This window comes from Giraffa tippelskirchi, chromosome 8 (genome assembly GCF_054371585.1).
Source record: "Giraffa tippelskirchi isolate mGirTip1 chromosome 8, T2T-mGirTip1v1.2.pri, whole genome shotgun sequence".
In the NCBI taxonomy this organism is placed as follows: Eukaryota; Metazoa; Chordata; class Mammalia; order Artiodactyla; family Giraffidae; genus Giraffa; species Giraffa tippelskirchi.
The window spans coordinates 130,247,253-130,271,277 of NC_137282.1; the positions used below are offsets into that span (position 1 = coordinate 130,247,253).

Sequence of the window (24,025 nt, forward strand, 5' to 3'; positions counted from 1 at the left end):
ACATTCTGTGACTACAGCCCTTCCATCTTCTCTCAGGGCACAGAGGGAGAATCTGGAAGTGTTTGCAGCTGTGGGAGAAAGAAGGAGCTTGGCTGTGGGGTCAAAGGCCCCTGAGAGTTGGCCAAAGAAGTTATGGTGGGGTGGCAGAGCGGCCACGTCCCAGCCCACTGGGCTGCCAGGCCTGACCACTCTGTCCTCTCTGTTCTACCTAGATCACGATGAGGACCTAGGGCATCTGCCTGCGGACTGTCCCCCTGGCCTGCAGTGACCATGGCCCCCCGCAAGAGGAGCCGCCATGGCCTGGGCTTCCTGTGCTGCTTTGGGGGCAGCGACCTCCCTGAGATCAACCTCCGGGACAACCACCCTCTGCAGTACATGGAGTTCTCCAGTCCTATCCCCAACCCAGAGGAGCTGAACATCCGCTTTGCAGAGCTGGTGGTGAGTGAGGGGGCGGGGCAGAGTGAGGGGCGTGGGCAGAGTGGGTGGGGCAGAGTGAGGGGCGGGGCAGGGAGGGGCGGGGGCAGAGTGAGGGGTGGGGCAGAGTGAGGGGGCGGGGCAGAGTGAGGGGCGGGGCAGAGTGAGGGGCTGGGGGCAGAGTGACGGGGCGGGGGCAGGGTGAGGGGGCGGGGCAGGGTGAGGGGGCGGGGCAGGGTGAGGGGGCGGGGCAGGGTGAGGGGCGGGGGCAGGGTGAGGGGGCGGGGGCAGGGTGAGGGGGCGGGGGCAGGGTGAGGGGGCGGGGGCAGGGTGAGGGGGCGGGGGCAGAGTGAGGGGGCGGGGGCAGAGTGAGGGGCGGGGTAGGGAGGGCTTGGCCATGGAGTGGCGGGCCCCCGCTGGAGCAGAAGGAGCCAGACAGAGGGTGGGGGCCTGTGTGCCGGGATCTTCACCTGCTGAAAGTCTGCTTTTGGCTGAGACGGGTCCCAGAGCACCTCAGCTGTGGGGGAGAAACAGCACAGGGGTGGACACCGTGAAGCCTGTCCCCAGAAGATGGACCTTCTTCAAATCTCCACTGGACTCTAGACCTCACAGGGCAGCGGTAGACTCCCATGAGAGGAGCAGGTGCAGGCTTTGTGAAGTCGGCACCGAGGAACCTCAGAGAACATCAGAGCACTTGACACCTTTTTCTCATCTTCTGGCTGGAATTTCCCCAGGATCCTCTTATCTCAGACATAAGAGACAGGGTGGATTCTGTAGGCAGATTCTGGGTACCTCAGAACAGGGGATTTTTTTAAAAACTTTTAATTTTATATTGGAGTATAGCCGATTAACAGTGTTGTGATAGTTTCAGGTGAACAGCAAAGGGACTCAGCCATACATATGCAAGTGTCCATTCTCCCCCAAACTCCCCTCCCATCTAGGCTGCCATGTAACATTGAGCAGAGTTCCATGTGCTATACAGCAGGTCCTTGTTGGTTATCTACTTTAAATATTGCTGTGTGTACATGTCCATCCCAAACTCCTTAACTATCCCTTCCTCCCATCATCCTTCCCCCTGCCCCCTGCTCCAGCAACCATAAGTTTATTCTCCAAGTCTGTGAGTCTCTTTCTGTTTTGTAAGTTCATTTGTATCATTTCTTTTTAGATTTAGGGGATGATTTTTTTAATTGAAGTATAGTTGATTTACAATGTTGTGTTAATTTCTGCTGTACAGCAATGTGATTCAGTTATAACTATATATACCTTCTTTTTTATATTCTTTTCCATGGTGGTTTATCACAGGATATTGAGTATGGTCCTCTGTGCTGTGCAGTAGGACCTTGTCATTTATGCATCCTATATATAAAAACTAGCATCTGCTAACCCCAACCTCCCGCTCGACCCCTCCTCCAACCCTCTCCCCCTTGGCAACCACAAGTCTCAGATCAAGGGATGATTAACTAGAAACAGGGAGGTAGAGACGCCTGTAAGACACTTGGAACACAGGTTAGGACTGGGATGATAACACCTCGTGTCTAGCCTGGGGAAGACAGAGCTCTGTCATTCATACTGGCGGCAGCTCTTCCGGACTCTCTGTGATACCCATTCAGACCACAGCAGCACCCTGTGTGTGAAACATCCTATTCTGACCACAAAGAGACAGAACAGGAAGAAGGCATGATTCTTCTCTTTGGAGGTCTGGTGGTGAGACAAAGCCTGCACACCAAAGAAATTCCCAGACGGGGGAACAGGATCCGTGCCCAGGACTCGAGCCTGAACCCCTGGGAGAGAGGGTCGTAAACACAGGGTCATCTACCATCAGCTCTGGGTCACTCATTCTCATGGCTGGCCTGCAGAGAAACGATACAACATGATTGGAATGGGGTTTCCTACTTGGATTCGGTCATGGATGTATCTGATGGAGACAATCCAGCTCTTCAAAGCACAGGACCACTGTAAGATGGAGCCATGCATGTGGTGAGAAAAAGTGACCCACCTTCCTCACCACATCAGGTTCAGGAAAACTCACTGTCCTGAGTTATGCCTTTCCTCGGAGTGGAGCCAGGGGTAGGAGATAGGAAATGGCAATCCACCCCAGTATTCTTGCCTGAAAAATCCCATGGACAGAGGAGACTGGTGGGCTACAGTCTATGGGGTCACAAAGATTTGGACATGACTGAGTGACTATCACTTTTCTTTGCTTGTGTAGAATATTTGGAGCCTAATCCGTGTTTGTCAGTCAGTCCTGCTAAGATCAATTTTTCACTCAAATACTGCTAACACCTTTTTCTGCATTAAGCAGTTCTCCAGTTTTCCATGGACACCAATTGGATGTCCTGCAATGCAACTCCATTCTGACACTTACTGCCCAGAGTTAGCACAGAACCCACAGGTTAATGGCTCAGATCTATGAGACTGCCCCTTCACACACCCATCAGAAGTGGTGGGTCCCAGGTTTCCTATGGCTACAAATCAGGAGTCCCCACGATCTCCTCTGCAAGCTTGGTAATTTGCTAGAACTGCTCACAGAACTCAGGAAACACTTTATGTACTGTTACCAGTTTAGTATAAAGGATATGATAAAGAATACAAGTGAACAGCCAGAGGAAGGCGTACGGAGCGTAAAGCCCAGAAGGGTAAGGTTGCTGTCCTGAGCCCAGGAGCATCTGTCCCTGTGGGATTTGGGGTGTCCCACCCTCCCATCACATGGACGCATGCACGCACCCAGAAGCTCTCTGAGCTTTGCCATTTTGGGGGCTTTGGTGGTGGTTTCAGCAAGACAGGTTTTTTTTTTTCCACTTTTTATTTTATATTGTAGTATAGCTGGTTATGGGGCTTCCCTGGTGACCTTGGAAGAAAAGCTATGACAAACTTAGACAGCATATTAAAAAGTAGAGACATCACTTGGCTGACAAAAGTCTGTGTAGTCAAAGCTATGGTTTTTCCAGTAGTCATGTATGGACATGAGAGTTGGACCATAAAGAAGGCTGAGTGCCAAAGAATTCATGCTTTTGAACTGTGGTGCTAGAGAAGACTCTTGAGAGTCCCTTGGACAGCAAGGAGATCAAACCAGTCAATCCTAAAGGAAATCAGTCCTGAATAGTCATTGGAAGAACTGATGCTCAAATTGAAACTCCAACACTTTGGCCACCTGATGTGAAGAACTGACTCATTGGAAAAGGCCCTGATGCTAGCAAAAATTGAAGGCAGGAGGAGGAGGGGATGACAGAGGATGAGATGGTTGGATGGCATCACCGACTCAATGGACATGAGTTTGAGCAGGCTCCAGGAATTGGTGATGGACAGGGAAGCCTGGCATGCTGCAGTCCATGGGGTCGCAAAGAGTCGGACACGACTGAGCAACTGAACTGAACTGGTGACTCAAACAGTAAAAAAATCTGCCTGCGATACAGGAGACCCTAGTTAGATCCCTGGGTTAGGAATATCCCCTGGAGAAGGGAATGGCAACCCACTTCAGTATCTTCCTGCTTTTCCATGGACAGAGGAGCCTGGCAGGCTACAGTCCACGGGGTTACAGAGAGTCGGATATGACTGAGCAACTAACATACTACTACTACTGCTACTTATAGCTGAGTAACAATGTTTTGATAGTTTCAGGTGCACAGCAGAGTGACTCAGCCATACACATATATGTATCCACTCTCCGCCAAACTCCTCTCCCATTCAGACTGCCACATAACATTGAGCAGAGTTCCCTGTGCTATACAGTAGGACCTTGTTGCTCATCCATTTTAAATATAGCTGTGTGTGTATGTCCATCCCAAACTCCCTAACTATCCCTTTCTCCCACCCTTTCCCACTAGTATCCATAAGTTTGTTCTCTGAATCTGTTTCGTAAATAAGTTCATTTGTAATGGAATGATAGATTTTTAGCTCCATCTAAAGCCCTTCTCTCCTCAGAGTTTCGGGAGTAGGGCTGAAAGTTCAAGGCTTCTAATCAAGGCCTGATCCTTCTGGTGACCAGCCCCCACCCTGAAGCTATCTAGGGTCCACCAAGAGTCCCTGCAGTAGGAGAAAAGGGACTCCTATCACCCAGGAAATTCCAAGGGGTTTAGGAGCTCTATGTCAGGAACAAAAGATATTCCTGTCAGTTCTATCATTCATGAAATTCCGAGGGATTTAGGAGCTCTAAGATAGGAACCGGGAATGAAGATCAGAAATATTAGGTTGACACAGCTGTATTTAAAATGGATAACCAACAAGGACCTACTGTAGAGCACAGGGAACTCTGCTCAGTGTTATGTGGCAGCCTGGATGGAAGGGGAGTTTGGGGGAAAGTGGATACATATATGCATTTGGCTGAGTCCCTTTGCTGTTCATCTGAAAGTATCATGACATTGTTTGTTAATTGACTGTACCCCAGTACAAAATAAAAAGTTAAAAAAATAAAGCATGATAGCATAAAAAACCAAAACAGATTAAAAAAAAATGTTGGGTTGGCCATAAGGTTTGTTCAGGTTTTTCCATAGCATCTTACGGAAGAACCCAAACGAACTTTTTGGCCAACCCAGTATATTTCTTATATTATCCCAGTCAGGGACATCTTCCTGAGAAGAGTGCACGAGTTTTGAAAGAAGAACATGGCAAGCGGTATCCATTCCTTTGGCCCTTTTAGTCTCCAAACATTTATTGAGCATGTTAAGTGGTAGGGTTTCTTCCTAGGTACTTGGGCAAAAAACAAGGATGAGTCAGCCTTGTCTCGTCTGCAAGCTAGCATGAGGTACTGATCAAACGAAAAATATTTGAGAGACTGCCATGTGCTGGGCTCCATGGGCTGCCAGGGATTTAGTGGTGGGCCCACAGGCGCAGCCCCTCCCCCAGGAATATGAAGTCTTAACGAGAAGGCAGGTTTTGAACAGTAATGATGAGTGTGGAGAGTGTCTTGAGAGGGAATGTTTGGGGGGGCAGTCTGTGGGAGTGTCTAGCAGAGAGCCTTATTCTAGATTGGGGGTCCTGATGGGTCCCCTGAAGCAGTGACATATCTTAAAGCAGAGTGATGGTCAGGTAAGTGAGTAGAGGTGCAGAATAATGCCATGGAGTCCCTGCCAGAAGCAGCAGCAGGTGTGAGAGTCTCGAGTAGGAAAAAGCTGGGTCCTTTGGGGGATATCATTATGATGAGAATATCTGAGGATTTGGGATTCAATCGTAGGTGTGATAGAAAGCCAGTGAAAAGGTTAAGCAGGGGTTTGAGGTTCTCCAATATACTTTTCTAAAAAGACCATGTTGGGTATTTTATTGGAGTACCAATGGGCTCTAAGGGCACTGTGTAGACCATTTGGGGGCTCTTGGTGCAAACCCAAGCTGGGGAGGATGGTGGCTTGGACTAAAGTGTTAGCCGTGGAGATGGGGAAAAGTGGACAGATTCAGAAGCCACTGAGAAGGAAGTATAATAGGACTTGTTGGGACTGATGAGTGAGTAGGAGTCAGGGAATGCCAGGTTTCCTACATGAGGATGTGGGTGGATGGTGAGACCCTGAACAGGACAGGAGGTGCCAAGGAGACCCAGGCTGAGGGGACTGGGATGATGAACTCAGTTTGCCTGTGTTCACTGTGCATCAGTTTCCTCATCTGTAAAATGGGTTGTTGCAAATTTAATGAATAAACTTTAAACAAAACAGTGCCTGGCACACTGTCACACTTAGGTGATTGTATGAGGTACCTGAGGGTCATCAAATTGATTGGTACAAGACAAGTGTCTAAATAACCAGAATACAAAGTTGAACACAACAGCTCTGGATTCAGGTAGGGAGGGGTGTTCCTACCTGGGAAGAGCTGTAGAAGACTTGCCAGAGGATGCCAGCTCTGAGCTTGGGAATTAGACGGTGGGCTGGGTGGGCCAGGAGCGCAGGCTGGGCAGAACCAATTGTATAAGCAAAAGCAGAAGAGGATGCAGTGTGTGCTAGGCAGTGTCAGGTGCACAGAACTCTCTGTAATTTCTGATTCTGACCACAGAAAGGAAATGCTTCAGAAGCCTCTAGCAGGGTCTGAAACATTCTTGGGATATGGAGAGAGTGGCTCCAGGGAAGAACTGTTCCTTAGCATTTGATCTGCAGGAGTCTTTAGTTCAAAAAGCAGGTAACCTGGTGGGCATAGATTCATGCTGTCTTTGTAGGTGCCGTTCAGGATGGCAGCTGCTGGTCACGTGGGGCTGGTGACACTTGAAACGTGGCTGGTCTGAACCAAGATAGGAAATCCACAGCAGATTTTGATAACTTTGTTTGCAAAAAAGAATGTACAATAGCTCATTGATCTTTTTCTTTTACATTGATTTCATGTTAAAATGACTCTATTTTAGATATTTGGGGTTAAATACAAGGTACCCAGGTGATGCTAGTGGCAAAGAACCCGCCTGCCAATGCAGGAGATGCAGGAGACATGGGTTTGATCCCTGGGTCAGGAAGATCCCCTGGAGGAGGGCATGGCAACCCACTCCGGGATTCTTGCCTGGAGAATCCCATGGACAGAGGAGCCTGGGGGGCTACGGTCCATGGGGTCACAAAGAGTCAGACACGACTGAATTGACTTATCACACATTATTAAAATTAATTTCAACTATTCCTTCTTAGTTTTATAATGTGACTGGGAAAATTTTTTAAAAACGTGGCTCATATTTCTATTGGACAGGTCAGGTCTCTGTGAAGGAAAGTCTAAAAGGTTCTCATTGAATACAGGTATAGATATACTTAAGACTTTTGTACTTTCTTAGATATTACTTTCACTATCATTTTAGAAAATACAAAGATTAGTAATATGATGCTTTTTTTTGGTCTTAATGTAAGTTTTGCTTTTATTAAAAAAAAAAATGCTTTCAAGAATCGTGTGGAAAGGCCCATTCTGTTTCCATGGCCCATTGACGTGTTGTTGTTGTTATTGAGTCCTAGCATAGCTCATGAATCATGGGAGAAGAATTTGCAGTAAGAGAGCCTTTTAGGCACCAATCAGCACAGCTAAACCTATAAAAGTCATCCCAAACTGCCTACAGAGTTACCTGAAACTTGATGATGTCAGGAACTTCCCAGTCCGACTCCCAGGGAAGCATGGGTTCGCCGCTGGAGCCCAGCCTTGTGTGTGCACAGCATGGTCTGGGTGGCGGTGCAGCCGGAGGGCTGTCTCTGCCAGGCACACCTCCATGGGAAGCAGACCAACACCTCCCATGGCACAAGGTGCCCTCCTTAGCAGGAGGTTGGGTTAGACGAGTTGATGAGTTGATGAGTTAGTTGAGTTAGATGAGTTACCCAGCTCCTCATCTTTACCAGGTCTCCTCAACCATGCTGGAGTCAATGCTGGGGTTGGGGAGCCAGAGACTTTCTAGGGGACACACTTGAAGGGACAGAGACTTGAAGGATGGGGGGCCAAGAGGGAAGTGGATCAGGGGACATCCCTGGTGGTCCAGTGGTTAAGAATCTGTTTGCAATGCAGGAGATACTGGTTTGATACCTGGTTGGGGACCTAAGATCCTACGTGCTGCAGGGCAGCTAAAACCTGCACATGGCAACTCCTGAGCCCCATGCACTCTGGAGCCCCCGTGCCACAACGAGAGAGTCCATGCTGCTGCAAGGAAAGATCTCGCATGATGCAAGGAAAATCCCAAGTACTGCAACTAAGATCAGATGCAGCCAACCAAATAATAAATGAATAAATAAGAGACTGGATTGGTAGACTGATTTCTTTCTTTGTCAAGCCTTGATTTATGGTGTTGACTAGCTTAAGAAGGACAAGAGGAAGAAGACAAGAAACTTCATGCAAGAGGACTAGGAGCTTGCAGAACAATGAGGAGATGGGCGGGAACAGGACCCTGGAGGGGGAGGAGCTGGGGGCGGAGACAGGAAGTGAAGGAAGCCTGGATAGAAGCTTGAGGGCTTGATGCAAGGGAATGGGAGGATGGCGCTGTGCTTCTACAGAAAGATTGCCCGGTCCTATCTTTGACGCTCTTTGAAGTAAGACAGCAGGCTGAGGAATTTGAGGAAACTGTAACTTCCTATAGGCTGAATATCCTAAGATCAACCATCTCTGGGTTTCAGACGTGTTTTTGTGTCTTTGCAGGATGAATTGGATCTCACTGACAAAAACCGGGAGGCTGTATTTGCACTGCCCCCTGAGAAGAAATGGCAGATCTACTGCAGCAAGAAGAAGGTACCCTCTCTGACCCCTTCCCCTGCCCCGCAGGGTCCACAGCACGGGCAGCCCTTGCTTCCACGCTAGCTCATTCATTTCGCAAGCCTTTGTTCCACACCAGCACCGTTCAAGGGACGGGGAGTCTGGTGTGCTGCCGTCTATGGGGTGGCACAGAGTCGGACACGACTGAAGCGACTTAGCAGCAGCAGCACCGTTCTAGGTGTCGGAGGAGCGACAGTAATGAATCAGGACAAAACATAATTCCTGCTGTTATGGAGCTTACACGCAGGGGTTTAGGATTCTGTTTTTCCGGGTTCCAGGAGGGGTGCCGGGTCAGGGAGATGCAAGCTGACAAGTCCAGATTCCCTTTCCGTGCCTGTGCGCACGCGGGGAGGGCGTGCCACCCTGGGCGGTACCTGGGGGCAGCCCTGTTGGAAGGACTGGTTTGGGGGAAGTGAATGGACTCTGCTGGATCTTTAGCCCGGGCCGTGTCCCAGGCTGTGTCCCTGTCCCAGGGCAGCATGCAGGTCAGGAGCACACATCAGTCTCTGCCCTCCCCTCCCCCTCCTCCTCTCCTTCATTAAAATGTGTCAGTCTCCTGCTCCCGGTCCTCCCTAGCAGGGCGTGCTGGGCTGCAGTCAGGACTGAGCTGGGTTTTCTCTCTCCCTCCACTTTCCCAGTGGCTGTGCTTTCTTCTCCCTTCCTCCCTCTCTCTACCTCTCTTACCTCATCTCTTTCTCTCTGAGTCTCTCTTGCCTCCTTTCTGTTGGGTTGGCCATAAGGTTCATTCTGGTTTTTCCATAATGTCTTATAGAAAAACTCAAACAAACTTTTTGGCCAACCCAATGTTTTAGCCTGTCTGTTTCTTTCACTCTATTTTTCTTTCTTTGGCCCACTTTCCTCCCCATCCCTCCAGCCTCTCATCTCCCAGGCTTGCAGCTTCATCCTTTCACTTCAACGTACAGATGTTTGGGAGTTGGGACCTGCTGTTCCAGCACCCACAGGCTTAGAAGGCTCCCTCCGGGAAGACGATGGGCAGGTCTGGGGCAGCGTGGGACTGCTTCTCCTTCACGTGCCCTGAAGCCCATTTTGGCTCTTTGTTGTTGCTGTTGTTTCATTTTGGCTCTTTTCTTAGTCTTCTTGCTCGGGATATTTGTTCTATCCCGGGCTCCATCCTGGGCCAGACTGAGCTGGTAAGGTTGGTCACTCTTCTAGAACTGGAAGGAACCGAGGAGCAACCCAGCCCAGTTTTTTATTCTACACAGGACGCAAGGAAGGCCTGGAGGGGTGATGGCCTCACCCAGGGTCACCAGCCAGCATGACAAGTGGCCGCCCTGACGCTGGAATGCCAGCCTGCTGAGAACCTGCAGGCACTGCAAGCTGCCGTCTAGTATACCCAGTGCATTTATTAAGCAGCTGCAGAATACCATGCTCGTGTCCAGGAGTCTCATTACGAGGAAAGCAGATCTTTAAAAAACTCACACTATAGAAATAAGAAGGAAAGAAGGAGGAAATGAATTTCAGGAGTAATTCATCTTCTCTCGTGATTCCCCACTTTCCAAATCGATTTACGATGGAGGTCCCTGAAGCTGATTCCTTATGCAGCTAAAATAAAAATGCACTAAAATGTAAGGGCGCCTCTCACCACCTTCCAGACCAGACTGTGTCATCTCCCAATATACTTTCCCACCCCCCATCTTTCCACATGACACTTCCTCTGCCTGTAACACTCTCCCCTTGTCTTAGCCTCAATAATCTGGAATAACTCAGCTCAGTCCTCTCAGACCCCCACCCCATCTTCCCCATTAGCCTTCTGTGTTAGATGACCCCCACCCCGGTTTCCAGGGCCCACAGTGGACAGTCCAATCACAGAGCACTGGTCACCCTGCCTCTGGTATTAGACAAGCTATTACATGGATGGCTTTTTGTTCAGTACTTTCAGGGCTCACAGCAGTGATTGTCATGGAGTCGGTGCTCATTAAATGCACATGGAGTGGCTAGATGGGAAGCCAGTGAAGGCAGGAAAGTGTGTCTTTTATGATATATTTGTTTATGTGCTGTGATCCCCTCTGTAAAGCAGAAGCTAGAATTTGGGAGCCTTGTGGCTTCAGGCATACAGCCAGGTAAAGTCACAAAGATCCAATCAAAGCAGGTTTCTCACTGATCTAAAATGTGGATTTTAAGAAACAAAATCATAAAACCCAAGTGGATGGGACTGAGAGATGCAGGGCAAAGTCCAGGCTGGCTGGCAGGCAGGTGGTTCATCAGGAAGGTTCTTGAGGAGGTAAATGTTTCATGCTAATTTGAAAGCAGGAAATTGGTAGAAAGCCAATAGAGGGGAGCGTCCACATGGGACAGGCAGAGGAAGGAGGAGGGAATGTGAAGAGCAGACCCACTGGCCAGAGGAGGGGTCTGAATTTTCAATCCGCATCAATGCTTGTCCAGTTCCCATCATTCCTGCCCACCTTGGGGAGGAGTTGAGGCTTTCTCTTGGGACCTAAGGGCTGGGTCTGATCTGGGCTCTGCCTTCCGGCTGCACAGACCTCATTCCCCACCCCCTTTTCCAAAAGCCAGGACCTTGGCGGAGGGTGTCTCTTTCTCTCCTTTTTGAAAGTTACAATTTATTGAGCACCTACTCTATGCCAGGCATTGCACCAAATCCTTAATATCAATCAATGCTTCTCATAACTCCAAAAGGCCAAATTCTTAAAGGTCCAGACTGTCACAGACCAATACTATTCTGTAAAATAGAGTGAGGATGATATCAGAAAAAGTGAAGTTTGAAAAAGTAGAGGTACAAAGTACAAGTGCACATTTATAAGATTCAACAGACTTAAAGTCGTATTTCATTAAATGGAGTCAGAACAAGTATGAGAGGGGAAAAAAATAATTTATTTTTAAACATATATCTTGTTCATTGAAAGTGTATATACCTGCATGGTTTCTGCCCATGTCATTATCTGGTCCTGAGGTTTGGATGTTCGTGATCTGCATCTTGCTGAGGAAGAAGCAGAAGCCTAGGGAGCATCCGTGATGTCCTCAAAGTCACCCCGTCTAGGCGGGGCTGGGAGATGAACCTGAATGCTGACCTGGAATGAAGCTCAGGACTCCAGACCGTGGGCCTGTCTTGCCCGGTGGTCCATTCAACCCTTCCTCTTGTTCTAGGAGCAGGAGGACCCCAACAAGCTGGCGACCAGCTGGCCTGACTACTACATCGACCGCATCAACTCCATGGCCGCGGTGAGCCTCGTGCCTGTCCTGCTCCGGCCCCACCTGGAAAGGCTCTGGGGAGAGTGGCCCTCATATCCCCCTGCAGCCCACATCTGGGGATCAGCAGCTTTCCAGTTATTCCCAAGATTGTATCATGACCCCTCCCTCCCCTGTGTGACTATAGAGTCCCCAAACCATTGAAACAGTGATTAATTATGTGTATATCACCAGGCTTGAGAAACAGGCTAATCATTCTGCCCATTTTACAGATGAGGAAAGTGAAGCCCGGGACTGGAACCTGGGTCTTCTCAGAGCCTGACACTCTTGTCTCAGTAAACCATTTGGTGGGGCCTCACCTTTCCTGAGGCGAGGGTGGCCCCTGGTTCACATGCAGGCTGGGGGCACAGGGAGCTGTGAGACAGGCAGCCCAGCGTGACCTCTGCCCCTTTCCCTGACCTCAGATGCAGAGTCTGTACGCGTTTGATGAGGAGGAGACGGAGATGAGGAACCAAGTCGTGGAAGACCTGAAGACTGCCCTCCGGACACAGCCTATGAGGTGATGCCCCTCCTCCAGCGGTCCCCTCAGCTTCTCGAAGCTTCACACAGAGCTATGCTCCGGTCCCAGGCCCCTTGGCGGACTCCACGCTCAGCATCCCCTAGTGCTTGGTTTGCCCTCTTTCACATCCGGGCTCCCACTCCCCACCCCACCCCCTGAGGAGCTGGGATGCTTCCAGAAGATGAGCATGTTGGGGAGGGGAGATGGACACAGGAAGATGGGATAAACCGCCGGTCCAGAGGTGGGCGTACCGGCAAGATGCTTAAGAGCTCTGAGAAGGGAGGAGCCCCACCGGGGAGGTGAGAGTGGGTGAGAAATGCTCTAGCCACTAGAGGGCAATGTGCTGTCTCCAGATGAGATTACTCCATCGAGCGTGGGAGCAGGCAAGGAAGCAGGTGATGGATGTCTCCAGGGCTGAAGAGAACCTCCCTGCGTCTCAGGCCACGTAAGGGCCCCAGAGAGCCACAGGCTGCTCTCGTGTCTGGAAACTGGCTCATTCCGGCTTAGGGGAGGCAACTGTTAAATTTTCAGCAGTTTTGCAAGCTGCTTGTTAAACAAAACTATGATTAAAATGTAAATTATATCAACTCATGATTTAAAAAATGATATAAAAACCAAAGGTAATTAAGAACTTGAAACTTCTCACTCCTTAATTACCTGATGATTTGACTACATTTTACTATACCCTGTCGTGTGTGCTCACTGAAATTGCCCCCATTGTGTGTGCCTGGTGGGAATATGGAAATGGTACATGTCTTCCCAGCTCCACGTTCAGTGACATCACATGACTAGCTTGAAGTCAGCTGTGCTGGGAGTATTTATACCATGGAAATTGGCAAACAGCACAGTCAGGCCTTTTTCTTTCTCCAGAGTGCCAGTTGTTACCAACACACTAGTCTGCCTGTGTGTATGTATGTGTATGGTCTGGGCTGACCATTCTGCCCCAGGAGCCTGGAAGCAGAGCCTCAAGGAGAACAGGGGCTCCCTAACCCCTGCTTGTTGCTCAGACGGGGTGGGGGTCTGATTTAGAAAGGCGATACAGGAAGGTTGAGAAAGTCAGGAAATAGAAGGGTTGAGGGGATGTTGCCCAGTTCATCTCCCACTTCCATCTATTTTTCTTTCTCTTAATCAGATTCTGATTACAAATGTCACACATAGTCATGGTGGAAATTTTGTGGGATACATAAAAGTGTGTAACAGAAAAAAGTAAATGATACCTATTGTTAACAACTTAAGAATGCATTCTGTTTTTCTAGGCATATTTATATAATTATGTAGAAATACACACAGATGCCCTTGGAATCAAATGTATTCATTATATATAGTGCTTCCCTCAGTTTCATTTATGGCATGGCCTCAGATCATTAATTATTGTTCTACTAAATCAAGGGTTTTAAGCCTGTGTGTGTGTGTGTGTATGTGTGCCATGGATGACTTTGGTACCCAGATGAAACTTGTTGACTGCTTATTAGAATGATGTTTTTAAATAATAAAATAGATAGGAATAGATAAGGTTTAAAAATAAACCAATTAAATTGAAATACAGCCACCAAATTTTAAACATTTGTGAGGTAGCAGTAAATGTACTGCTTTATGCCTTAAATAAAAAGAACTAGCAACCACCATAATTTCCAAGTGCTGATGAGTGGAAATGATATTTTGAGACGGCTGTAACAACTGCAATTGGAGATGAAAATAGCTGTGATTTCTTTGGGTGAGAAAGTCAGAAATTCTGGTAATGCCACTATATTTTATTGCTTACATTCATCATTGAAAGCGATGCTAAATTTCAGGTAGAGATTAGCAAAGAAAAAAAGTGTATTTTTTGTTTCCCATGGAAGTTCATTAGCCATAGACCCCTTCAGGGAACACATATTCCAGATTAGGAACTCCTGCACTAAATGGTTTTTAATGTTTTTTGCTAACATTTAAGCTAACTCAGATGTTTTCTTAGGGATCCCTTAAAGAGTACCTTCCCCAACCTTGATCCCTTTGTGCGGTGACCCTGATGGCTCCCCTCTCTGGAAGTCTTCCTTGTTGTCTGCTTGTAATTCTCTTCATTCCCATCCTCACTGGTGATTTAACAGCCATGATAATTATCCTGCTGCTGCTGCTGCTAAGTCGCTTCAGTCGTGTCCGACTCTGTGAGACCCCATAGACGGCAGCCCACCAGGCTCCCCTGTCCCTGGGATTCTCCAGGCAAGAACACTGGAGTGGGTTGCCAGTTCCTTCTCCAATGGATGAAAGTGAAAAATGAAAGTGAAGTCGCTCAGTCTTGTCCGACTCTTAGCGACCCCACGGATTGCAGCCTACCAGGCTCCTCCATCCATGGGATTTTCCAAGCAAGAGTACTGGAGTGGGGTGCCATTGCCTTCTCTGGATAATTATCCTAATAATTATCATAATGATCCCTTTCACATATATACCTTCATAGTTGTGTCAGTGACAGTCAGTGATGTGCAAATGCACAGTATTTAAAATGCAAACAAGATGTGAGTCCCTTGTGAGGTGGTAAGGATTTTAGAGCTTTGTTGTTGTTGTTCAGTTGTTAAGTGATGTCCAACTCTTTGCGACCTCATGGACTGCAGCACACCAGGCTTCCCTGTCGGTCACTATCTCCCAGAGTTTGCTCAACCATCTCATCCTCTGTCACCCCCTTCTCCTCCTGCCCTCAATCCTTCCCAGCATCAGAGTCTCTTCCAAAGAGCTGGCTCTTCACATCAGGTGGCCAAAGTATTGGAGCTTCAGCATCATTCTTTCTAATGAATATTCAGGATTGATTTCCTTTAGGATTGTCTGATTTGATCTCCTTGCAGTCCAGGGGACTCTTTAAGAGTCTTCACAAGCACCACAGTTCTAAAACATAAGCTCTTCAGTGCTTTGAAAGTAAAAGTGTTAGTCGCTTAGTCACGTCCGACTCTTTGCAACCCTGTGGACTGTAGCTCGCCAGGCTCTTCTGTTCACGGGATTCTCCAGGCAAGAATACTGGAGTGGGTTGCCATTCCCTTCTCTGGGAGATCTTCCTCACCCAGGAATCGAACCTAGGTCTCCTGCATTGCAGGTAGATTCTTTACTATCTGAGCCATCAGCGAAGCCCTAATAAGTTGACCATATAGCAACCACGAAGGGATTAGTGCTTTAGATAAACTTTATAAATGAACCAAGTGGCTTCTGTAGGTGGGACACAGTGGTCCCTAGATGAGGGGTAGCTATTTGCAAAATGCAGACAGAATAATATGCAAATGCAGGATACCTGTTTGGCTGACAGCTCTGGTCTGGGCAGGTTTGTGACCCGCTTCATCGAGTTGGAGGGCTTGACCTGTCTGCTGAACTTCCTCCGGAGCATGGACCACGCCACGTGCGAGAGCCGCATCCACACCTCCCTCATTGGCTGCATCAAGGCGCTGATGAACAACTCCCAGGGGAGGGCGCACGTGCTGGCGCAGCCTGAGGCCATCAGCACCATCGCCCAGAGCCTGCGCACGGAGAACAGCAAGACCAAGGTGGCCGTGCTGGAGATCCTGGGCGCCGTGTGCCTGGTGCCCGGCGGCCACAGGAAGGTGCTGCAGGCCATGCTCCACTACCAGGTGTATGCGGCCGAGCGGACACGCTTCCAGGTAAGGGCCTGGCAGAGGGCTTATGTCAGAAGCCCCAAGGGGCCTTAAGAGAGGGGAGTTTGGCTGGGATAATGCACTCTTACCTAGACCATGGGTTCCTAGAGGCTAGAACATTGCTCTGCTTTATGTTTATGGCTCTACAACTCTTAGCCCAGTACCTGGCTCAGATAGGGGCTCCATCAAGAATTATTGAATTGAATGCCATTGTTGGAATCAAGATTTTAGGCCTCAGAACTTCCCTGGTAGTCCAGTGGTTAAGACTCTGCACTTCCACTGCAGGGACACTGGTTCAATCCTTAGTCAGGGAACTAAGATCCCACATGCTGCTCGGCATGGCCAGATAAAATAAAAGGTGTTAGGCCCTAAGCCTGGACCAGTGCCTACTTTGGGGACACTGGGACCAGTCCCAGGAGCTCAGGCCATACTAGTGCCTTTTCTTCTCCCTGACTGCTCCAGTAAAGAGACAGACAATAAGTATAGTGTCTTGGGACAGAGTAAGTCTCAAAAGATGTGACCTGTCATTACAAACTTCATGGTTTGTCCACCAGAATTGACTACATGCTTATTCTGTCATCAAACATTTTAAAGCACCGACTCTGTTTGGAAAGTGACCCTGGGCCGTTTGCAGGATATACAAAGGAGATAAAAGGTAGTGACCATGCTATTAAGGAGCTGAGAGTGAAGACAGTTACTCTCTGTATCCTCTGGGGTTCCTCCTCCAGGACCCTCACGGGTACCAAAATCTGTGGATGCTCAAATCTCTTACAGTTGTGCAGTATTTGCATATAACCTGTGCACATCCTTCCGTATACTTTAAGTCATCTCTGGATTACTTATAATACCTACTATAATGTAAATGCTCTGTAAATAACTGTAAATACAATATAAATGCTATGTAAACAGTTGCCAATGCACAGCAAATTTAAATTTTGCTTTTTGAATCTTTCTGAAATATAAAATATGTATATATGTATATATTTATTTTTTAATGTGGGGTTGGTTGAACCCATGGATATGGAGGGGTGATGAGCTGTAAACATCTGTAAAGTGCCAAAGCAGCATTTTGGCATCACCCAGCAAAATAGAGCAAGTCCCCAAGGCTGAGTGGAGAGGAATAAGACAGAGCTGGGGCTGAGATGTGGAGAGGCAAAAGATGATTCTTGGAAAAGGTAAGCTTAGAGAACGTTCAAGATGAGTTGGGTAGATCAGGTGCAGAGAATGAATGCAGCATTCTGGGTGGTTGGAATGGTGGGAGCAAAGGTGTGAGGCTGGACTTGTAGGATCCTGATCCCTCCCTTCTTTTCTGTCCTGCCTTTCCATCCAGACCCTGCTGAATGAGCTGGACCGAAGTCTGGGCCGATACCGGGATGAAGTGAATCTGAAAACAGCCATCATGTCCTTCATCAACGCTGTCCTCAATGCTGGCGCCGGAGAGGTGAGGCCTCTTCTCCGTGTCCTTGCTGTGCTCTGACTTTGTTCTGACTTTGTGGACCTGGGACGAGGGCGTGAGTGTTGCCTGGGGAAGTGGCAGAGGGTTGGTGTGGCCACCACTGCCTTTATCGTGTCTTCAGATTGTCTGTCTTGCCCCCTGCACTGGACACCAAGGAAAGAGGGGTTCCTGGGGAGCTCCCTGTATAGGTGGCATTATGCATTATGTGTGTCATGGTCAAAACCCAAGCTTGTCTGGCTGATGATGGCTTAGGATGGCGGGGGATCATTTATAGGAGGAGGACAGGTGTTGGCCCTTCTTTCTAGAGCATTCTAAATACTCTGAGGGAGAAGGTGAGGGTGGGACGTTCTGGGAGAATAGCATTGAAACATGTATATTATCATATGTGAAACAGAACACCATTCCATGTTCGATGCATGTGACAAGGGCTCAGGGCCGGGGCAATGGGATGATCCAGAAGGATGGGATGGGGAGGGAGGTGGGTGGGGGGTCCAGGAAGGGGAACACATGTAAACCCATGGCTGATTCATGTCAATGTATGGCAAAAACTATTACAATATTGTAAAGTAATTAGCCCCCAACTAAAATAAATAAATTTATAAAAAAAAAAAAAAGAAATTGAAGAAAGAAAAAAAAAATAAATAAAGTAGGAAAAAAATAAATAAATAAATAAATAAATACTGTTTCTGGACTGATTTCTGAGTTGGCCAGTCAGTCTTCTAGAATCTTCTTTTAGGGCATGTGACTTCTGATTTTCCTTCAGAATGGGGTCAGAAATGGGATTCACAGACCTTAAAAGTAGCAGAAATGGAAGATGAACTTGAAAAGCAGGTGAACTTCCCAAATTCTAAGGCAGCCTGATGCCTCGGTGAAGGTCAGCTTATTGAAGGTCAAAAGGGGCAACTTAATGATCTCTGCTTTCCTCTCTTTTCTGCTGACATACTCTTTTTTGCATCCCATCCTGATGACCTGAGTTAGGTGAGGTAGGTTGAGGGAATTACCTGTCCCTAAGATGCTGACATCACCTGGGTCAGTACCAGCTATTTATCCTGACATCTGTTCTGATTAGTTGCTAACCATATCTCATTAGGTAGGTTTTATGAATATCATTCCTGTAGGTAAGTAATGTCATACCCATTTAACTGATGAGAAAACGAAGCCTTCTGCAGAGTCACAAAACTGGTAAGTGACAGGGCAGGGGTTGGAACCAAGATCTGTCTGATTTCCAAAGCGCGTGCTCTGTATCACTCTTCAGCACCACGCTTTGAGGCCAAAATCTTAGAGAAAGCTGGTGAAGGACTTAAAGGAAGTGAGGCAGGAGAGCTGAAGCAGGTGACTGACAAGGTGAAAGGATGTCTCTTCCCACCCCTTCTTGCTGCTCTGGGACCTGAAGCAGTTCTGATGCATTTGCTGCTGGGGATGTAGTGGAACTGGAGTGGCTGTGAGAGGGCCACTGGGGGACTCTTGCAGAAATGGAGACCAGCCAGTGAGCCTAGTACCCCCTTGGTGACCCCCAGGATAATCTGGAGTTCCGTCTGCATCTGCGGTACGAGTTCCTGATGCTGGGGATACAGCCCGTGATTGACAAACTCCGGCAGCACGAGAATGCTATCCTGGACAAGTAAGGCCCAAGCCACCCATCCCCACTGCAAACCTATGGGGAAAGCGCCTCAGTGGGGGATGGTCGAGACCCTCAGAGAGGCTTTTGTTCCCTGGGAGACCACCTGCCACACCCAGCATCGATTCAGAAGCAGCTCTGGGTCTGGGGGAAAGGTGGACGATGGCTCTCCCACCTCCTTGTCCCACATCACCTATGTCCCCTCCTGGCCAACCTCCTGTCTCATCTCTGATGTTAGAGGCAGGTGGACCCAGTAGTCCTCTGCCACGGCAGTACCAATCCTGGGGGGAATTTGGAAATGTAGGGGTGTTCTTCGGTTTTCAAACTGGGTGGGGAAGGCACTGCTTGCATTGGTTGTAGGGAGCCAGAAATGCCAAACATCCACAGTGCCCTCCTGCTCAGCAGAGACACACCCCTCAGGGTGCAAGCCGTCAAGGCCTTTGTTGACTAAAGAGCACAAAGAGGCTCCTGTGTATCACCAGTGGGCCTCTCTGGTCCACCCTATTCACACAGGCTATTTTATTACACTAGGTCTTAAGGGAGAGAGGAAGGGTGTATGGATCCTTTTGCAGTGGAGTGCAGAGTGGATGGGGTAGAAAATGGGAGATCGCCTTTGAGTGGAGACATAGGATGCTCTGAGAACGCTGGGGAAGGTCACCCAACGTGACCCTGGAACGCTAGGGCAGTGATCCTCGACTCTGGGTGATTTCACCCCCTCCCCAACCCAGGGGACATCTGGAAGCACCTGGAGACATTTTTGGTCATCGCAGCTCAAAACGGAGGGTGCTGCTGGCATCTGGTGGGTAGAGGTCAGGGGTGCTGGTACATGTCCTTCAACTCACAGGTCCACCTCCCCCTACAGAGTCAGGGATGATCCAGCCCCAAATGTCAACCTGAGAAAGCCTGATTGAAGGTGATAGGACCCTGGGTTGGCCTCTCCAAGGACGGGCATGAGATTCTATAAAGGACGAGAGTGTCAATGTACAAGAAGCTAACTTCTTTCTGGTTTTGCCTTGGCCTCACTTGCATGAAGCCTTCAGATTTAGTCATTTCAGAGGCTTACAGGGGCTGTAACCCTCACCTAGGGCTGACCTGGCGGTGATGTCTACTCCCTCTGTCCCCCCATCTCGTCTAGGCATTTGGACTTCTTCGAGATGGTCCGGAACGAGGATGACCTGGAGCTGGCCAGGAGGTTTGACATGGTGAGGGGCCTGCCTGCAAGGGCAGGGCAACTGCAGTGGGTCCCGACTCCTGTGCTGTGTGTTGGCCTGGTTCCCTGGTGGTGCCACCGTGGTCAGGTCTCACTTCTGGAGCCCTGGCACTATAGCAGCTCTGCAGGGCCTCACCTTAAACCGGGAGAGCATCTCCGCTGGAGGAGACTGCAACCCCTAAAGGAAGGAGAGACAATTCTTACACACAGCTACTCTCGAATGCCTCCTCTGGGATGACTTTCTCCCTGTCTTCCAGTAATCTCCTGAGTCACCTTTCCCCATTGCTAACCCGATCCTGCTCAGCAAACAAAATCGTTTCCATGTGAGCCTTGGTAACTCTGAAAACACACACACCTGCTGCTTTAATATGGTACTAGAAAATCCCTGTCCAAATAGAGACCTACTTTGGGCTGGCGCTTCAGTGGCCAAGCACCATCCTTTTAGATTCTAAAAAGAGCCTCAAATTTAAAGAGAAGGAAACCGATGTTTGAGAGGACCAACAGCTTCTTGCTGTCACATACCTGCAGAGTTGGTCTGGCGTTTGCACCCAGGCTGTGGACCTAGGCTACGTGCAGGCCCTGCTTCCTCCCCTTAGTTTGAATCAGTAGTTCTCAACCAGGGGCGAGTTTACTTCCCTTGGGGGCATCTACAATGTTCAGAGGCGGTCTTAGCTGTCACAGCAGCTGTGAGGAGGATGCCTCTGCATCTGGTAGATGTAGGGCCAGGATGCTGCTAAATTGTTTGCAGTGAACAGGGCAGCCCCTCACCCCCACCAAGAAAGAATCATCTAGTCCAAGATGCCAGTGGTGCCAAGGCTGGGGAACCCTGGTAATTAGCACATCTCTCTCCTCCTTTTCTCTGCCCTTCTCTTTTTTTAAGCCTGGACCAGAGGCAGGGAGGGAATGCTCTCCTGTAGGATGGGGCTCAGTGATGGAAACAGGGTCGTCTCCCCCTCTATTCTCTTCCCCTGCTCCTTCCCCTCCCCTCACCCCATTCACTGTGACCCCCACACCCTCAGGTACACATTGACACCAAGAGTGCTTCCCAGATGTTTGAGCTGATCCACAAGAAGCTGAAGCACACGGAGGCCTACCCCTGCCTGCTGTCTGTCCTACACCACTGCCTACAGATGCCCTGTGAGTAGCACCCCCTTGCCCAGTCTGAGTCCCTGGCACGGGGCAAGTCCCAAGTCCAGGGCATCTTGAGACAAGGTGTCAGAAGCTCCCAGGGTTGGGGTGTCTCCCTTGGCACCCCAATTCCCAGGAGGTCACACTGTAGGACTCAGGCCCCTACTCTACCCGTCCTTCTTGGAGTCAGGATTTTCACTGTCCCCAGCACAGGGGCTGAGGATTCAGCCCTGAGCAATGCCAACATCCTGGTCCAACAAACAGAACTTGATCCCTGCTAAATCAAACAGCCCTGACTGCCAGCTCGTGGCAGGGTTGTGATGGGCCTTCTCAGGGCGTTCCAGAAAGAAGTTTTGTGCTTGCGGGAGCTGTGCAGCTGTGGAACGGAGGTTGTGGTGATCACATGAAAGCAGACTCACTGTTTTGTTTGTTTTTAAAGATTTTATCAACTCTTCCATCTAGCCCTTGCTGGCTCCCACCCTAGCACCCTTGTTCCTGCCTCACTTTGCAAATACCAGATGTCCGTATCTATAGGAGCAGATGCTAAACTCTTAAGATCCAGGTGTGTACAGTGACCAAATAAATTATACATAGTTACTAGTAGCCACCCCAGTGTGCGATCTGAAATGAGTTGTAACTGCACCATTTGGTATTTAAGCTCTTCGTAAAATAGCAGATTTGGAAACTGGCGTGGACCAACAAAATAGTCAACCTAGACGGACTGTCTTTATTGGTGGTGATGGTGTTGGTAATCAAGGTGGTGGTGAAAACTACAATTTATTATTGCCAACTCAGGGCTGGGTGTGATGGGAGGTTAATATCGTGTCTCTCAGCCTCAAAATGGCTCAAGGCATGTGTATTATTATCTCCCGCTTATAGTGGGGTGAGCCTGAGGCTCAGACAGTCTTTACATATAAAAGAATTTTGTTTCTTTGGGGTCAGGACTTAATTTTTTAATTTTTTTAAGAACAATTTTTTAAAAATATTTATTCATTTGGCTGTACCAGTTCTTAGTTGCAGCATGCAGGATCAAGTTCCCTGACCAGGAATTGAACCTAGGGCCCCCCACATTGGGAGCATGGAGTCTTAGCCACTGGACCACCAGGGAAGTCCCCAGGGGTCAGGGCTTTAGATGAATCACGTTCTACTTCTATGAACACAGGCTTTACCCTCTGTTCCTAGATGAAAGGTAAATGGAAGACATTATCATTTTGCAATGCATGTTCCAGTGGAGTGATGGGAAGATAGACAGAGTGACCTGGACCAGGAAGCTGCCAGGTCTCCAAAACCCAGTCTAGAAGATCTTGGTGAAACACTTGGAAATTCTGACTTCTGCTCCCATGAGTTCCTGTGTTTGGTGCTCCAAGGGCATTGTGAATGGGTCTCCCTAGTCTGCCTCAAAATGGAGCTGTGCAGACATGACCTTCCTCCTTGTAGGCATTATGGTCTGCCTTTGAGGTCAGGATCTTGCTGCCTGACCCACCTTGGTGGTCAGTAGAAACAGTACTTGGATCAAGAACCCAGGAAGAGGAGCTTGTGGCGATCCCATGAAAAGAAAGTCCTTCTCCAGCCAGACTATGATTAGAGCGGATGGCAATAGGGCCCTGTAGAAATAGGCACAGCCCACACAGTGCCTTTGCCTTCACAGTCCAGAGTCACCTTCACCAAGAAATCTGCCTGGATTCCAAGTCTGCTTCCCCAGCCCATTCTGACCCCCTGTCTCAGTACATACCTGTAATTATTTTCCATTCATCTTTCTCTGTAGGACAATAATCCTAGAGCCTTTGCTTTTAAAAAAAAAAAAAAAGTTCCCTAGAGACTTCATTATTCAGCATGTAATGTTTGGAGCAGATTTACTTTCTTGAATGTGCTTTTCTAAGATAATTGTTAAAAAAAAAAAAAAAAAAAGCAATTTGCATTCCTAAGGCATGGGATGCTCAGGGTACCAACAGGGAAGAAGGCAGCCAGAAAGCATTTCAGGGAGTGGAGAAATATATCTAGAGGGTTGACACATTCATAAAAGGTCAGTTGCAGATCAGCAAGAAATAATAGGATTTATGAGCCTTCATTATCAGCAATCACATTTCCTCCTCCATCAGCTGGGGAGCTTGCTGAGGGAGGGGAGGGGCTTGCCTCCCCAGCCTGGCCCCAGGCGGTGACCCCAGGGCAGGGCCCCAGGGGGCTCTGCAGCTCAGTCAAGATAGGATGTCTGTTGTCCCGCAGACAAGCGAAACGGTGGCTACTTCCAGCAGTGGCAGCTCCTGGACCGCATCCTACAGCAGATTGTCCTCCAGGACGAGAGGGGTGTGGATCCTGACCTGGCTCCCTTGGAGAACTTCAACGTCAAGAACATCGTCAACATGTGAGCAGTGGCCATCCCTCACCTGTCTTCGTCTTCCTTCCCCATCTCTCTCCTACTTGGCGTCTCACCAGCAAAATCTCAGCTCCCTTTCGCAAACCCAGACAGGGCTCCTGATGGGCCTTGGGCCACAGCATCCAATAGAACTCCCTGAGACAGCGCAAACGGTCTCTATGCACACTGTCTAAATGTGGCTCCTGGGTGCTTGACCCGTGGCTAGTGTGACTGAGAAGCTGAGTTTTACGTTTTATTTCGTTTTCATTAAACTCAAGTAGCCATGTGACATGTGGCTGGTGACCACCATATTGGATAGCAGAGGTTTATAGA

General features: G+C 48.7%; 1 protein-coding gene across 8 annotated transcripts in view; it reads left to right on the forward strand.

Moving 5' to 3' along the window:
* DAAM2 (dishevelled associated activator of morphogenesis 2) overlaps positions 1 to 24,025 on the forward strand; it is a 127,245-nt gene that overhangs the window by 74,999 nt on the left and 28,221 nt on the right. For all 8 annotated transcript variants that reach the window (XM_081523239.1, XM_081523241.1, XM_081523244.1 and 5 more), the window contains exons 2-11: positions 213 to 438; positions 8,479 to 8,568; positions 11,716 to 11,790; positions 12,222 to 12,316; positions 15,600 to 15,933; positions 17,258 to 17,368; positions 18,901 to 19,004; positions 20,137 to 20,203; positions 21,231 to 21,348; positions 23,563 to 23,701. In XM_081523239.1, coding sequence (XP_081379365.1) covers positions 271 to 438; positions 8,479 to 8,568; positions 11,716 to 11,790; positions 12,222 to 12,316; positions 15,600 to 15,933; positions 17,258 to 17,368; positions 18,901 to 19,004; positions 20,137 to 20,203; positions 21,231 to 21,348; positions 23,563 to 23,701 — 1,301 coding nt within the window. In that variant the 5' untranslated portion in view covers positions 213 to 270. The remainder of the gene's footprint in view (positions 1 to 212; positions 439 to 8,478; positions 8,569 to 11,715; positions 11,791 to 12,221; positions 12,317 to 15,599; positions 15,934 to 17,257; positions 17,369 to 18,900; positions 19,005 to 20,136; positions 20,204 to 21,230; positions 21,349 to 23,562; positions 23,702 to 24,025) is intronic.